General features: G+C 45.2%; 1 protein-coding gene across 3 annotated transcripts in view; it reads right to left on the bottom strand.

Moving 5' to 3' along the window:
• RPA1 (replication protein A1) overlaps window positions 1–17,174 on the bottom strand; it is a 224,725-nt gene that overhangs the window by 6,849 nt on the left and 200,702 nt on the right. For all 3 annotated transcript variants that reach the window (XM_029611180.1, XM_029611179.1, XM_029611181.1), the window contains 3 exons: window positions 15,498–15,674; window positions 8,744–8,851; window positions 6,892–6,978 (listed from right to left, as the gene is read on the bottom strand). In XM_029611180.1, coding sequence (XP_029467040.1) covers window positions 6,892–6,978; window positions 8,744–8,851; window positions 15,498–15,674 — 372 coding nt within the window. The remainder of the gene's footprint in view (window positions 1–6,891; window positions 6,979–8,743; window positions 8,852–15,497; window positions 15,675–17,174) is intronic.

Genomic DNA, 17,174 nt, shown 5'->3' with positions numbered 1-17,174 from the left:
TTATGCACTCCTACCAGCAGATGGAGGAAGAGCAAGCTGCAGTGACCTCAACCCACCAGTATTCTCCGTCTCCAGCAGATGTGGACGTGCATTTCCCCACTGGGGATTGCTTCAATTTTAAGGAGAATTAAGGAAGAAAATTACCTCCCCGCTTTCCTGCGGTGATACCAAATGGTCCCTCCCCCAGTTGATATTTCCTGAGGTGATTTCAGTGGTCCCTCAGATGAGTGCCTTGGCCCAGTAGCTGGTTTTCAGACATGGGTGTAGCTGAAAGGCAGTGGGTGCTAGAAGCCGAGCGCAGCAGTGATGGCAAATGCCCTCTCCTCCCGCAGCCAGAGACCGTCTCTGCTCAGCCAGTATCGGTTCGGCATGTGCATCTCACTGTGTGTGTCTCGCTGTGCATCCAGTTTGTGTGCCCAGTTATCAGGCACACAGTAAAGCCTTATCCTTTGAGCACCCACGTTAAGCGCTGCCTAGTTGCCATGCACATCTAGAACTGTGCGCTTTTCTGTTGGCCGCCTGGGTGAGCGCCTAGATGAGAATGCTAATCTTTAAGTGCCTATATAGAAAAAAAAATCAACTAGACGTACGCCTCTGGCTACCACTCAGCACCTTGTTGGCCATTATGGCACCTGAGACTAAGAAGCCTAAGCGCCTCTGTCATATTCAGGCATCTAAGCCAGGAGTGCCTGCTGAATTGTGCCAGTGCCGTTTGGAGGCTCAGGGTGATTTGTCTTCCTCTGATTTTGCTAAGCCTGGTTCTTCCCAGCCAGAGGTGGGTCTGGATAAAGATGTCTCAGGCGAAAAGCTTCTCTTTTTTTCCCTGTTATGGAAGGCATTCAAGAATTGATCAATCTTGAGTGTGGTGCCCCAGAGGCTAATTTCAAAAGGGGTCGGATTTTGGAAGGCCTATACCCTCTGGACCTGGTGATGAGAGCTTACGTTTTCCCGAAGGTAAATGCCCTGGTGTGTGCAGTCTCCAAGCAGATCACTATTCCCGTGGAAAGAGGAGCGGCCTTGAAGGATACTTATGATAGAACGACAGACAATCCTTAAGCAGGCATTTGAAGCTGTGGCAATGTCCTTATAGATCGCTTCTTGTTGTTTCTTGGTGGCTCGCTCTTGTTTGCTTCTCTCCCAGGAGGTTGATGACTCTGAAGATTATTCCAGGTCAATTTTGCAACCAGCTGCTGCCTTTTTGGCTGATGTGGGTTGTGATTTGGTCCGCACTTCGGCCAGAGGGGTGGCTTCGATTGTAGCAGCCAGGCACCAGTTATGGTTGAGGAACCAGTCAGCCGATGCAACCTCAAGGCTAATCTCACCAAATTGCTTTTCATGGCTCGCTCTTGTTTGGCAATGAGTTAGAGAAACTGGCCAGTAAGTGCGGCAAATCTCCGGTTCCTTGTTTGCTGGAAGATAAGAGACAGGTGCAGCACTCCCTTATGAGAGGTCACGCTAGAGGATCCAGGTGTTTTCAGCCCTATAGAGGAGTGACTTTTCAGAGGACTCAGCCCTTCAAGTAGGTCTCAGTCCTTTCATCCCCGACAGCCCAGATGAGCTGCAGGCTTGGGCAGCGGACCCTCCCAACAAAGGTTTTCCGACCCACCCCTGAGAACAAGAGATAGGGGTCTTCTCTTTTATCAGAGATGGGTCGAGATCAATGGATCCTGAAGGTAATACAACACAGACATCTGATGGAGTTTCACAGTATTCCTCAGAACGAGTTCGTAGCTTCTCCCTGCCACTCTCCGCAGAAGAAGCAGATGGTGGTGGATACATTGACAAGGCTCCTAGTCTGAGGGCTGTGGTCCCAGTGCCCACATCTCAAAAAAAAAAAAAAAAAAAAGATACGGGGCGATATTCCATTTATTTTGTTGTGCCAAAGGAGGAGGGCTCCTTTCATCCCATCCTGGACCTCAAAAGGCATCAACCATCATCTGGAAACTTTGCACTCTGTACTAATGGCTGTGCAGGCGAGGGAACTCCTGAACTCTTTGGATCTGTTCGAGGCATATCTTCACATTCCCAGACTAGAGCAATGGTTCTCAACCTTTTTTCTGTCGGGACACACCTGTCAGATGGTTCTCACATGCATGACACACTGACCCATGATCATCATGGGGCTAGATGTAAAAGTACAGTTTGCATCCACGGGAACCCCCCTGACCCACAATAATTGATGTAAAAGCAGAATTATGACATTCCCCATACAACTCACCCTACAAAAAAGATATTCTGGGGTCATCTCAGTAACAGCAACTCAAACTCCTACTTCCAGGCTCAATAGCCCTACTTATGAAAAGACAGCAGTTTACCACCAATGCATGTCCTCTTGAGAAAACACAACAAATAAGACTGATACAAATGCTTACATGCTAGTAAAATATCTCATCTCGGTAACAGACACAGAACCGACCTAACATACTCCCAGGATCTGTAGTAATGCACAAACTAATCTGCACACAGTTACACCTGTATTATGGAATACACTCAAACAGGTGCAACCCTATCTATGAAAAGGCAACACTACAAATATTAAATCAGGCCCTAAAAACCAATACACCTCTTATTAGGAAAACAGAACTAGCAAGCAGCTATAGATCCCCACACAGAAATAATTGTAAAACTATACTAATAAGCAGAATAAAGGTTTCAAAACAGCTATGAACAGAATAACATCCTACAATTAAAAACTCAAAAACTATTAAACATTCTCCAAAAACCAATAAAATATTTCAAAAAAGCAGACATCACATAATATTAAATAATTAAAATGGCAGTCAATCAAGAAAAATAAACTTAAAAAGCCACCTTTTCTTACCCCCTCCAGCAGCACTCCTACTCCCCTTCCATGCAGGCCGTGGCACACACCAGAAGCAGCAGTAGAATCTAAGTTCTATACTCATGGTCCTCTTCCTTAGTGCCCATGTCTCTCACACACACACACACACACACCATACCAGTCATGCCCCCATGACCAGTTTCTGTCTCTCACACACCAATCATCTCCCAAACAGTCTTTGACACACACACACCAGTCACCTTCCTGAACAGTTTCTCTCATGCCATACATACACACAGGCTTCCCACTCCTGTGTTCTACTTTCATATATGGGCTTCTCACTCTCAAAATCACTTTCTCTGTCTCACACACACACACTCACCAGGTCTCTCACTCCCATGCTTGTTCTCTCCACATGCACAGGGCTTCTCATTCCCATAATCACTTTCTCTCACACACACCGTCACCTTACCAACCAGTCTCTCTCTCTCATGCATGCACACACACAGGCTTCCCACTCCCATGCTCTCTCTCACATAATCGGGCTTCTCACTCCCATGCTGTCTGTCACATACAAACCCCCCCCCCTCCCACACACACACACACATCACACCAGGCTTCTTACGCCCATGCTTTCTCACATACCCAGATTTCTCCCTTCCATGCTTTTTCTCTCTCTCACACACACACACACACACACCAGTCACCTCCCTGAGCAGTCACTTTCATTGTCTCTCACATATACACAAACAAACATCAGCTCTCTGACCAATTTCTCTCATTCACACACATGCTCTCAATCACACACTGGCTGGCAGGCTGCTTCTCTCTCTTTCTCTCACTCACTTCCTCTCCCTCCCCCCCCCCCCCCCGAGCACAAATGGTAGCTGTTCCGGGTCACGGGGGGGGGGGGGGGGGCGGGAAGAAGAAAAGGCCAGCCGCAAATGCCACTGCTTCTTCTACCACTGCTGCTGTTCCCACTGGGCTTGAACGTACTGATAGCCCGGTGGCAACGGCAGCAGGGAAGGAAGAGCAGCGGGAGAGACCGGGAGCACGCGACACACCTGCCGGTGCTTGGCGACACACCAGTTGAGAAGCACTGGACTAGAGCATCAGAGATTCCTGTGGTTCAAGTTTCAGACACTGCCCTTTGGTCTGGCTACCGCTCCCAGGACCTTTTCCAAGGTAATGGTGGTAGTTTCAGCAGGGATGAAAAAGGATGAAATCCTGGTGCACCCATATTTGTTCTCGCTGATTCATGCCAACTTGCTGGATGAGAGCCGCTTGGTAACTTGCAAGGTGATTTCCCTGTGGCAGGTGCTCGGCTGGATGGTGAACCTAGCCAAGAGCAGCTGTCAACCTACTCAGACACAAATATCTGGGGGTTTGGTTCATCACGCAGCAGGGCAAGGTGTTCCTACTGGAAGCTCGAATTTGGAAGTTGCTAGCTCAAGTCCATCTGTTGTTGAACACTCTGCGCCCAACTGTATGTTCTTACTTGCAGGTTCTTGGCTTAATGGCAGCGACTCTGAAAGTGGTGCCATGGGCGAGAAAGCATATGCATCCTCTTCAGTGCTCCCTGCTGTCTCAGGACTATTCAATTCGGCTCCATATGCCAATGGAAGTATCTTCCCAACTGCAGTGGTGGCTGCAGGCGGATCATCTACGGAAGGGAGTCTCCCTGTCCCCACCGGACTGGCTAGTGCTGACAACGGTTGAGAGTCTGAGGTTGGGGAGTTCATTGGCAAGAGCTGACTGTGCAAAGGTGATGGAGTGCAGAAGAGTCTCTATGGAACATCAATTCGCTGGAAGCCAGGGCCTTCTGGCTGGCATGTTTGCAGTTCAGCGACAGACTGCAAGGTTGGTCAGTTTGAATAATGTCAGACAATGCAACGACTGTAGCTTACATCAATCGGTAGGGAGGTAACACGAGCAAGCAGGTGTCACTGGAAATAGATCAACTTATGGAATAGGCAGAGGTGCATCTCCAGATGATCTCAGCCTCGCACATTGCAGGCAAAGACAACATTAGAGCAGATTATCTCAGCAAAGACTGGACCCAGGAGAGTGAGTATTGTCAGACGAGGCATTTCAGCTGATTCGGGATCACCGGGGTCTCCTGTTCCTGGAGACAATTCTGCACAATGCGAAGGTTCCGCAATTCTTCAGCCGCAGAAGGGATCCAAAGTCATCGGGGATCAACATCCTAGTGCAGGAATGGCTGGAAGACAAGTTGCTGTATACTTTTCCTCCATGGCCCATATTGGGCAGATTGATTTGCAGGATAGAATGCCACAGGGAGATTGTGCTCTTGGTTGCTCCAGATTGGCCCAGGATACAGTGATATGCAGATCTGCGGAGGCTCCTGGTGGATTTGCCTCTTCGATTTCCAGAGCACAGGAACCTGTTGCAGCAGGGACCTGTTCCTCACAAAGATCCAATTCAATTTTGTCTTATAGTATGGCCCTTGAAAGCCTTCGCTTGCTGAAATGTGGATACTCTGGCACAGTGATTTCCAACTTGCTAAGAGCTAGAAAGTTCTCCACTTCCTTGGCATATGTGCTAGTTTGGAGGGTGTTTGAGGCCTGGCATGAGGATAGAGGTTCTCTTCCTTCCTTGGTCAAGATTCCACTTATTTTGGAATTTTTACAGGATGGCTTGAATAAAGGATTGGCTCTTAATTCCTTAAAGGTACAAGTAGCAGCTTTCACCTGTTTTAGGGGTCAGGTAAATTATGGATCCTTGTCAGCTCATCCTGATGTAACCCGTTTTCTGAAAGGAGTGAAACATCTTCGTCCTTCTTTGCAGTTTCCAGTGCCCCTAGGAAGTCTTAATTTGGTCTTGGATTTTTTGGCAGGCCTTATGTTTAGACTACTATGTACTTTGTCCTTGCAGTTGTTGACTTTGAAAACTGTGTTCCTTGTGGTAATTTGTTCGGTGTGTAGGGTTTCCGAATTGCAGACCTTGTCTTGCCAGGAGCTATTTCTCCAGGTGACTCCAGGGGCGATACAGCTGCGTACTATTCCTTTCTTTTTACTGAAGGTAGTCCCTGGGTTTCACTTGAATCAAACCATCTCCCTGCGGTCTCTGGATAAAGAAAGATGCAGAGGAGTATAGTTTGTTGCAACCCTTGGATGTCAGACATATCGTCAAGTATCTGGAGGTTAGGAAGTCAGAACGCCCGTTTGTCCTTCATGGCGGTACTAGACAGGGAGAGCCAGCCTCATAGGCTACTTTAGCTCGCTGGATTAAGGAGGTAGTCATGGCTGCATACATGGATGCTGGGAAGATGGTGCCTGGTCAGGTTCGGGCTCATTCCACTTGGCTCAGGCAGTGTCATGGGCAGAAGTTAGATTGTCTCCCGTCAACGTTTGCCAAGCTGCGACGTGGTCCTCCTTACAAACCTTTTCCAGGTATTATCATCTGGATGTTCAGGCCCAGGAGGATACAGCCTTTGCATGTGCGGTTTTGTCTAGACAGCGGGCAGCCTCCCACCCTATTCAGTAGCAGCTAAGTTACATCCCACTTGTTCTGCATTCATCTGAAAGGATGCTAAGAAATAAGAAATTACTATTTACCTAATAATTTCCTTTTCTTTAGGACAGTCAGATGAATACAGCTTCCCTCTCTTGGTTGCCGTGTGGTTACATATTGTTCCTCCTATGTGCCTACATGTTACTGGGATTACTGGTGTTATCCAGTCCCTACACCAATGCTTTGCTCTTATATGTTCTTATGTTGACTGCTGGCTGAGTATGGACATAGTTCGTTGTTTTTAATCGAGATTTTTGACTAGTTTGTCCACAATTGCTTTTGAAGAGAATACTGGCAGGCTAAGGTCACTGCAGGGGTATATATACTTTGATGTCAGCTTGCTCCATCTCCATCTGCTGGTAGGAGTGCATAACCCACTTGTTCTGCTTTCACCTGACTGTCCTAAAGAAAAGGAAATTATCAGGTGAGTAGTAATTTCTTATTCAAAGCACATGATGACATGGCAGGAAACAATTCCCCCGATCCCTCCTCCTTTAAACAGAAAGCAATGCAATTCAAGGAAAAAATATTCCAGCTGAGCCAAATCTTGCAACTTCCTAAGCCCATAAACTCACATTGTAGGTCTCCAGCTTGACACGGATTCGGAAGGTATAGGTGCAGAAGTTAGCATTGTGGAAGACTTCCTCGAAAGCCTGTTCGTTCTGTAAAGACAACAAAGAATGAACAAGATCATGAATTCTACTTTCAAAACATGTCTCCATTCAATTCAAAATCTATCTGTACCTTTAAACTTATCAGCACTCAAAGTGTTCACCACTCAGAGGTAATTTATAAAAAGAATCAGCTAGCTGCTAGTGTCTGAACTCCTATAACATTTTGCACTGGGCTACTACGGGTCATGCCTCCTCCCCATTGATATCATCCAAGGGAGTATTTTAGGTGATCCCTACTGTGATGGTGTCACCCCCATGCAGATCAGTCCCAAAGGGTGACAAGGGAAGGGGGGAGATATTTACAGCTGTTATAGTTATGTGGGTTGTTGGGGTTTTACATTTTATGAATGTGTTATAGGGTGTTAAGTACATTAGTTATGTGAAGACAGGAGTGGTACACAAAAAGATAAGAAGATAATATTATGTGAAAAATGCATGTGCATATATTGGACACACAGTAAGAGAAATGAGAAATTAGCACAAGTTAGAAATCTGTGAGCAGAAGCACCAGCTATGAGAAAAGGTTTACGTGAACTATTGCACACTACATTGAGAACGGGGTGGATTGAGCCACGGTACCAGATTATCGTATTTTCTTGATTTTAGGGTTGAATTGGGTACTGTGCTTCAATGATGTACTATGATGTATTTGATTATTGTATTTAACTATTTGATGTAAATTACTTTGATTCAAACTTGTTTTGGGAAGGGCAGTATGAAAGTATAACATCTACAGACTATCCTACCTAATAAACGAAGGATGACTGACGTGTCGCAAATGCGCAGTAGAGACCAGCTCTACAGCGCATGTGCGGGCGAGCACGTCGGTCTGAGCCGAAAAAAAATGGCGGCGTTGAGTGGCAGCGGCGTCCAGTGGCAGCGGCAGAGTTGAGTGGCAGCAGCGGCGGCGGCGTCCGGTGGTAGCGGCGGCGGCGGGTGGCAGCGGCGGCAGCGAGGGAGGAGAGAGAGAGGGAGGGACTGACAGAGAGAGGGAGGGACTGAGTGAGAGGGGAGGAGAGAGAGGGAGTGGGACTGAGTGAGGGGGGGGGACTGAGTGAGGGGGGAGAGAGAGGGAGGGAGTGGGACAGAGAGAGAGGGAGTGGGACTGAGGGAGAGAGAGGGGGGAGGGAGTGAGTGAGAGGAGAGGGAGGAGTGGGTGAGAGGGAGGGAGGTAGGGGGTGGTGAGAGACAGAGGGATGTAGCCCGTTTTAACGGGCTTAACGGCTTGTTTCTAAATAAAAGCCAGTGTGGAAAGGGAGTAAGAAAGTAGCTAAAAAAGCAAATCTAAGATTAGGTTGCGACTCAAGGCACCAAATCCAGAGGCTTCCATCTTGTTCTGTACACCTGCTGCTCTGCTTCTTGCACACTTGCTGTCATGTTACTTCCTAGTGCTCTGCCAGATTTCACAATTATTTAAAATACGGTTTCCACCAATAAGGTTATCCAGCCACTTATGATAGTTCAGCCAGGTGCAGAAGTTTTGTAGCATTAGAAAGGTCAGCAGGGATTTAACTCTTTCCTTTTAATTTTTAAGATAAACTTACATTAAATATCCAACGGATTGTTGGAACAGTTCAATTAATAAAAACAAATCTTGATGGCTGCTGAGAATTAAAAATAATGTTTTTCTAGAACCATCTTTGAGTCCAACAGAATATCAATTCTCAGGGTTCAGTAGGATCACCATGTGTATATTTAATTTAATTTATCTCATTATTCCATCACTTATATGCACACTAAAGAAGGTTGTTACCTTTTCTTTCAGCTCTCCAAGATAATTAGCATTTTGCCCCAGGATGTTTTCTGCTACCTCTTGGAAACAGGTTACCCACTGATTTGTTCCAAAATCTGCGATATTTGCCTGAAATTGTAAAGGTAGCAAAGGATTTAATCATGATGTGCAGAGGACTGCCTTTATAAGTCCTATGAGACTAGGCATGCTCCAAAGGGGGGCAGTAAGCTAGATATCACTGACGGATGAATACATAAGAAGTTCTAGAACAAGGGGACATGAGGAGAGTAGAATCAGGAGTAACATTAAGAAATATTTATTCACAGCAATGCTGGTAGATGCAAGGAATAAGCCTTAGTAGAAGCAAAAGCAGTTTTTATTGTACTACTGTACATTGTTTTGCATGGTCCTTCCAGAAAGACAAGTTGAAATTACTATTAACTAATATTTTCCTTTCCTCTAGAACAGTTAGGCCAGTCCATTACCATCTGGTTATGCGCCCAATCCGCACATTTGTATGCTCAGAAATTAATGCCAGCACAGAGCTGACGTTAATTTCTGAGCAGCCAAAAAAAAGTGTATATTGCTTTTCTGTACTTCCAGAGCTGTTTCCAATTGGTCCTTTCCACTGATATTTGCCAGACTCTTTAATATTGTTTTATTCACTCCTTCACTTATTGCCGATTGGTTCCTTCAATGGTCCTTTCACTGACATGTGACAATCACCTTTCAGAAGGTTGTCCTGAAAGGGGATTGGTCCTTTTACTGATAAATGTTAGTGAAAAGGACCAATCAGAGGCCAGACCTGGGAGGGGGGCGAGGGAGCTTAGGCCATGTCTCCTAGGCACCCGAGGTGCTAGGAACGTGCATTTTCCCCTAGCACATCCTTTTTAGTGCGGCAGGTCATTTGAATATAACATAGGGTCCCCAGGAGAGGTGGTTGGGTGGGCTTTCTACACGCTGATTCTGCATCAGCCTGTTAGATCCCAAAGGGGAATTGGAATCCAAACCAGTGGCAGAATGTACTTTACCCCCTTGGGAGAGGTAGGGGGAATTGCCTACATCCGGATGGGAAGAATCCAGTTCCTAAAACAAGAGAGATCTGCCACCTGCACCTTTAAGGACCAACACTTTGGAGAGGCACTCCTATAGAAAACCCTAAATTACTGGTACACAGGTGCATCCCGGTACACTGCTGCTCAAAGAACCAACTTTTGAAAATTCTCCACACATGCCATGTAAGCCAGACAAGTTGAAAACTTCCTTGCCCTAAATTGTGTCACTATCACTGCTTGCCAATACCTTTTCTTCACCAAATATGCCCTTTCAAGGGCCAGACCATAAGAGAACTGATCCAGATCCTAGTAAACCACCAGGAACCTAACAAAGTACATTCCTGAGAGAAGGGAACCGAAATGTATACTGTCCAGTTTCCTAATGATTCCACTTTGAACGGAATTCTTTGCCAGGAGTCCAATGGACTCCATCAGCAGGGCTGACCAGAGGAACCAACAGCACAGATCCGGATACTTACCTTTGTTTTAAAGCCAGGCACTGTCAGATCCCAGACTTGCAACCCTAGCTAAGGAATCAAGATACCGACAAGGCTCCAAAGCCATATCTGCCCAATGAAGAAACTGGTCTATCCCCAACAAGACCCAAGGACCATGAAAGAAATGGAGTAGGGGCTTTCCTACTCCCTCCATACTGGAAGCACTGCTCTTCAGCAGAGAAGGCTCTAAAGTAGACCTAACCACTTCTCATTTGTCCTGAATAGCAAAGGGAAATCCATAAAGGCATATTCCAGAGTGCATCCATATGGCTCAATTTCTAGGACCTGTTGGATGTCTTGAATAGGGGCCCCTTCTGAGCAACTGAGATAAACAGCCACCTTTCTTGCCGCTATATCCCTCGTAAACTTAACCAAGGCCTCCCAACCAGTAAGCCACCTTTCCTAGACATGCTGTGCTATGAGAAATCATCCAGCTGCAGACCATCACTGTAGCTCCTTACTCCCCCTCCTGAGAAATTCTGGGAACAGCATGGCCATCTATTACTTTCAGAACCCTGCATGAAAGAAGAATTTGGCAGACCCTGCAGCACCGATCACAACAGGGCCTCCTGCTGTGTAGAAAGGAGCCCCCCTTTCATACATATAAAGACAGAGAATGAAGAGAAATTGACAATTCTAAAGAGGTTTAGTCTAGTAGAAAGAAATACAAACTTGGAAGTAGAGGAACTCTTCAGCCTCTAGTCTGCTGCTGTCCAGGGGATGACACCTAATTTTCTGGGCCTGCATGCCCTTGAGAAACCAAAAAGCAATTTGCCAGAAAGAAATCTGGTCCCTGTGGCCAATGCCCCTTTTAGCGAGACCACTGGTGCTATAGCGCAGGGAAAAAATTAACACCTTGCAAGCAGTTCTATTTTTTCTTTTAACTCCAGAGCCAGTGAACTGGGGGGTAAGGATGTCTACTACCCAAAACAGGGACAGCCCACTAGTGAAACTTAATGCCCAGAGTAACAGCCGCTCTCTCGCAATAAGCCTGACCAAGGGAGGCCGCTCGCCTTTCACTCACCTTTTAACCCAAAACATGGCTGCAGTTCCTGCCTACAAAATAGCAGGCTACACTGTTTTTTAAAAACAGTGTAGCACGCATCCTTGGCAAATGACTGCTCGGGTGTTCCAGCCAAAAATGGGAAGCTCTCCCTTCTGAGTCATAACACTGCCCTGCCGCTGCCTTTACCTCATGCAGCAAACAATATGGAAGCACTGTGTTGCTGAGGGGGAGGTGATGAGGAGGTGAGGATTGCAGAGCGAGGCCAAGTGTTCCAGCACAGCCCTGCAGTTGTAACACTGCTGCAGGAGTCCCAGGACAAACCAGAGGCTTGGCGGGGAAAAAAGTTGCACAGGAATTCCAGCCACAGATCCACCCATGGCCCCAGCAACTCTAAGACAGCTTTGACTTGCACCCGCTGAAACCCAAAGAGAGAGAGTGTGGGCCCCTTCCAACATGCTGAGACAACATTCATTGCTGCGCCGCAGTCTTCTCATGGTCCCAAAAACAAACAGTCTCCCTGCCGACCCAACCCTTCACCAGCAGGGCTCCATGGAGCATCCCACAGAGCCCCTCAGGTCCTGGCGCCTGCAACTGAGGGGGGGGTGGGGAGGGGAGCAAAGGCTGTCCCCCTCAATAGCAGCAATATTCTAAATATGGCCAAGGACACTGTTCAGAGGGAAGAAGAATAACTGTCATCCGAAGACTTCCTCCAATCCATTCCATTTTGAGCCTACCAGACCATAGCCTACAACATGGGATCTATGTCCACAATCTGCTGGAGATAGAGAGATTACTGGCAGGCTGATATAAAGATTTTGATCTGTCGCCATCTGCTGGTTAGCATGCATAACCTGTTGGTAATGGACAGGTCTGACTGGATGAAAAGGAATTAATTAATAGACTTCAAGCAGATAAGAACAAATGCCATGTTGGTTCAGACCAAAGGTCCATCAAACCCAGCATCCTGTCTCAGGCAGCATTCAGTCCAGGTCATTCGGAAGAACCCAGCAAATCTTAATGGGAAGATCCATTTCCCATTGCTCCTTCCCAGAATGAAGAGGTGGTGATTCCCATGTCTCCTTGGTTGATAAATTAATCCTCCAGAAAACTTGTCCAAACCTTTTTTTAAAACCAGCTATGCTATTTGCCTTAACCACATCCTCTGGCCACAAATCTTGCTAAAGTGTTTGCTAGCCTTCATACTATTTGAAAGAGTAAATTACTTTTCCTTATTTACCTGTTCTATTCCCCACTCATGATTTGATATAAACCTGTGTGTTATCCCCTCTAATTAATCTCTTTTCCAAGTTGGAATAATCTCTCATCACAGGGGAGACATTCCACCCGTTTATCATTTTTGTTGCCCTTCTCTATCTCTTTTTTGATATGGGTGCCCAGAACTGCATACAGTGTTAAAGATACAGTTGCACCATAGATCTAATCAGAGATCCTCAACTGTAGAGAAGTGATAGTAATGTTGGAGATGAAGTGGGTTCTGTGCTATGAAAACAGGAAAGACAATTGGGCAAAGCAGATGGGGCCGAGTCTGAGAACTAGATAACATTTACAGGCAATTCCTAGAACAATTGTGCCTCCTATGGCAACAATACAGCTCTGAACAATAACAGATTTCCAGCACTGCCCTATGGATAGGAGCTGAATGCACATAGTGCACCTGAGCAGCACTTACACCAGAGACTAGAATTTGAGCTGCATTTTCAGAATGTATTGCAATTTATTTTTTTTTTTCAATTTAAAGTTTATTAATTTTCTGTTCACAACAAATGGTATTAACAGAACAATGCAAACAACAAGTCAATGCAAACAATGTTACTCAACCCTTAGGCATAGAGATCAGGAAAACATTCCATATCCTGCTAGCACACATTAAACATACCCATGTTCATATAGATCTCAATGCTTATCCCTGGTACAGTCCCCCCCCCCCCCCCTTCCCCTGCAGACAGCACAGAGTTTGCGTGAAGTCGGTAATAGTTCCGGTGTTACTAATTGCCAGCCAGCATTCCCCAGGGTTTGTGACCAAGCAATATGTCCAACATCTCGCTCAATTAGGTAACCACAATGTCACTCAAGGCCGCGTATAAGAGGGAACACAACAGATATAACCCCTCGTAGCAATCATTTCTAGCAGATAATGTCCTATAGATCAGCTATACACTTTTGCCTGAAATGGAGTGCCTCCCATCCCCTTCGAGGTGTCCCCCCGAAAAGGTGAGAAATCAAAACCGGGATATGGGCAGCTTCCCCGCACTAAACAGGCGCGGGTGGTTGGAGGGACTTCCAGACCTTGAAGTGCAGAGCTATCCGATCAGATTGTATGGCAGTTAAATAATCCAACCTTTTGTGCTTTTGTAATTTCGCATGGATCTCAGCAACTGTAGGTACCCTACTTGATTTCCAATATTGTGCAATAGTGATACGGGTGGCGGTCAGCACATGTACACTCAGCTTTTGTTGTGCTACAGTTAGAGAATCAATGGGTGCGTTTAATAGAGCGATCAGAGGCGTTAGAGTGACTGATTTATCGAACAGTTGGGACAGCCACTTGCTCACACCCTGCCAGAGAGAGGTGATCGTCCTGCACTCCCACCAAATATGGAGGTAAGAAACCTCCGCCCCACACTGTCTCCAGCATGTGGGTGGCACAGAAGGGTATATAGTAAGAAGCTTTACTGGATCTAGGTGCCAACGATACAGCATCTTATAGCTATGTTCTTGAAGGCGTGCAGACATAGAGCATTTACTCGCTACCTGGAATAACTGGTTTCGTAACCGGGTGGACATGGTTATACCCAAATCTGTTTCCCACCTGAGCAGATGAGGTGGTAGGGGACCCTCTTCAGACATGAGTAGCGAGTATAATTTAGAAACCACTTTGGGCATCTTATCAGCATTAAGACACATATTCTCAAACAATGACCTTGTAGGCCTCATATGTTGTTTAAGTCGTAGACCTACAAGAAAGTGTCTAATTTGAGCATAGGACAAAAAACTATCAGCCTGTAGACGATAAGTGTCCATGAATTGGACCAAGGTCATAATTTCCCCTCCATGCAACAAATGGCCCAAAGTGGAAATACCGTTCCGGTGCCAAACCTGAAAGATTCGGGATTGGTGTCCCACCTCGAAGTGTTTATTATGAGCTATATGCGATTGATAGTAATAAGGGTAGGTCCCCACTACCTTCCCTCTATATCTGTCCCATACTTCTAATGTATTTTCTAGAGACCATGGTATACAAGAGACTGGAGTCCAGGTGTGTCTGGGTTGCCAGGGCAAAGCCGCCAGGGGTATGGCACCTATCATTGCTTGTCCGGCCTAAACCCATTGTTTGGGGTGAACAATTTTATGTATATCAAGTACCGCTTTCAGATGGGCGGCCACGTAATAAGCTTGTAAGTCTGGGACTCCCAGCCCTCCCTGAGTCCTATGCTGAGATAAGGTCCGTCGGGCCACTCTGTATTGCGATTTTTAAATAGCCTGTTGCAGTATGAATACATTTCACCAGAAATGAATGTTTTCTATTTTATTTGGACTTTCATCCCATCTTATTGAACCCAAAGGGAACACTCAAAGCAACTTAGATTAATAAAATACAAGATCATAACATTAAATAAGCAAATGCATTCAAAATATTAAATATAGCTCATAAAAATACTGTACATCAACTAATTCCTACTCCCTGTTCTCACAAGGGCATGGATTCAGCTATGGTACAATATACTAATACAATTAGTAATTAAACCACCCACCATTTGCCTCTTTGCTGCATAACAGCAATAAATACCTCAAAAATCTATACAATGTTCGCCAAAAGGCTGAGAAGCGATAATTCCACATGCACCTAAAATATCTTTCGTGCTGCTCCAGCCAACAATGTCATTCAAAAAGAAGTGCACTTAGTTTGGGTGCTGGATCAGAAATGCAGGCACAATGGTATTCCCCTTAAATATGCAGAAACAAGACAGATGTGATACATTTGCATCAAATTAAGCTAAGGCTTTCCCCTCTATTCTGCTTGTTGATCTTCACTTCTGGGCTTTTGGATTTGCCCCTTTCACTACTGCCAGTTGCTCAGTTTTACTTTGTGGTGCTTGCATTTTTTGCAGACTAATACCATTGCAGGTGCTATTTCATCCGTTTGAATGTGAAGTGCAGAATGTTCCACAGTATTTGATGATAGTCTGGGTACTCACCGACAAGATCAGACGATATTTGAAGTTTGGGAACTCGCTGTTGCACTTCTCACAGCGGTACAGCCCATTTTGCTGGTCAATGACTTTCTTGTTGCAATCCTGAGAGGGACAAGCTTGGTACAAGCAGTTTTCTTTACGAAAATACACAATCGTAGCCACACTGGTAAAATAATCAGCCTGAGAGAAATATTAGACATATAAAACTATAGTTATTACTTTATAGCTTCAAACTCTAAACTGCCTTCGAAGAGAAAGCTTAGAGAGAAACCCACAAAGACAGAGCCACATGTCTGGCAACACTAATAGTTATGGGTCACTTGGAACTTGCAACTCATAAAATTGTTTATTTCCAAGGACCTCGCTTCTACAAGCTGACACTGCTCCTGGGCTCCATCAACTTAAATGAAGCACCTAAGCCAGCAGTTTCTCAGAAACTAATTGCGCAGCTTTGTGAGCGCAAGCACTGCCTGCACAGACTGCTGAAGCAGATTCAATTCTCAGTAACTCCCAGAAGAGGACAAGAGATTTCATGCTTCACTGACCCCCCTAGCTTCCTGAGATGTAGACAGAAACCTGGGTCCTTCATTTCTTTCAGAAACCACTGAAAAGCTTGAGCAGTCCTTAAAGAAACGCATCACATATTACACCATACAGACTCTATAAGCAACAGCTAGAGATTTCTGTGAGAGAGGATGCCACGTAACGCTCCAGTTTAACTTAGCCCTCGTTAAGGTTGTGGAAATTCAGATTAAGATGTGAAGAGAATCCTTTAATATCCACTAAATGAAATCATGTAACACACAACCCACAACACTCTGGAAACAATTTCATGCATACAGTAACATAGTTAATGGCAGATAAAGATCAAATGGTCCATCCAGTCTGCCCAGCAAGGTTGTTTAGGGTTGTAACTGCCACTCCATGCAGGTTACCCATATTCATTCCGCTAGTTTCAAGGCGGCTCACAGAAACAATTAAAATACATAGAAACACACTACAAACAAAAAAACAGCAAAGTTACTACATGTTAGCCCAGGGCTTCATTTTGATCTTCTTGCCACTAGGGATCCTCCATTTATCCCATGCCCTCTTGAATTCAGTCACTTTTTTTTTTTGTCTTCATCTCCTGCGCATTCCAGGCATCCACCACCACCCTGTCTTGAGAAAAAAATATTTCCCCGATGCTGTTCGAGTTTCATGTCAAGACCCAGTTCTACAGTTTCCTTTCCACTGGAAAAGGTTTGACTCTGTTGCCTTTATTACTTTTCAGACATTTAAAAGTTTACCATAAATTGGCTCGCCTGCAAGAAACATGTAGTCGTGTTCTTTCAATTATTTGACCAATTATGAAGCGCTTTATTAAATTAATTACAATCTTTACAATATATACAAATGTTTAGGAAACAGCTCAAGACATTCCTTTTGCAGGAAGCTTTTCCACATAACCTTACATAAGATAATTTTCTTTTTGTATAACCTATAGTTTAACAGTATTTAATTTTGTAGCTTACTACTGTATTTTGTGTTTTATTGTAATCCACCTAGCATGACTGTCACTATAAGTAGAATATGAAAACATTTTAAATAAAAATTACCTCCATGTTTTACATATTTAGTTCAAGTCTCCACTTAAGTCTTCTGGTGTAGATCCTGCACCATTTTGGTTGCCTCTGGATA

This window comes from Rhinatrema bivittatum, chromosome 8 (genome assembly GCF_901001135.1).
Source record: "Rhinatrema bivittatum chromosome 8, aRhiBiv1.1, whole genome shotgun sequence".
Classification (NCBI taxonomy): Eukaryota; Metazoa; Chordata; class Amphibia; order Gymnophiona; family Rhinatrematidae; genus Rhinatrema; species Rhinatrema bivittatum.
The sequence above is the reverse complement of the archived record's forward strand: the minus strand, read 5'-3'. Positions and strand labels throughout refer to the sequence as shown.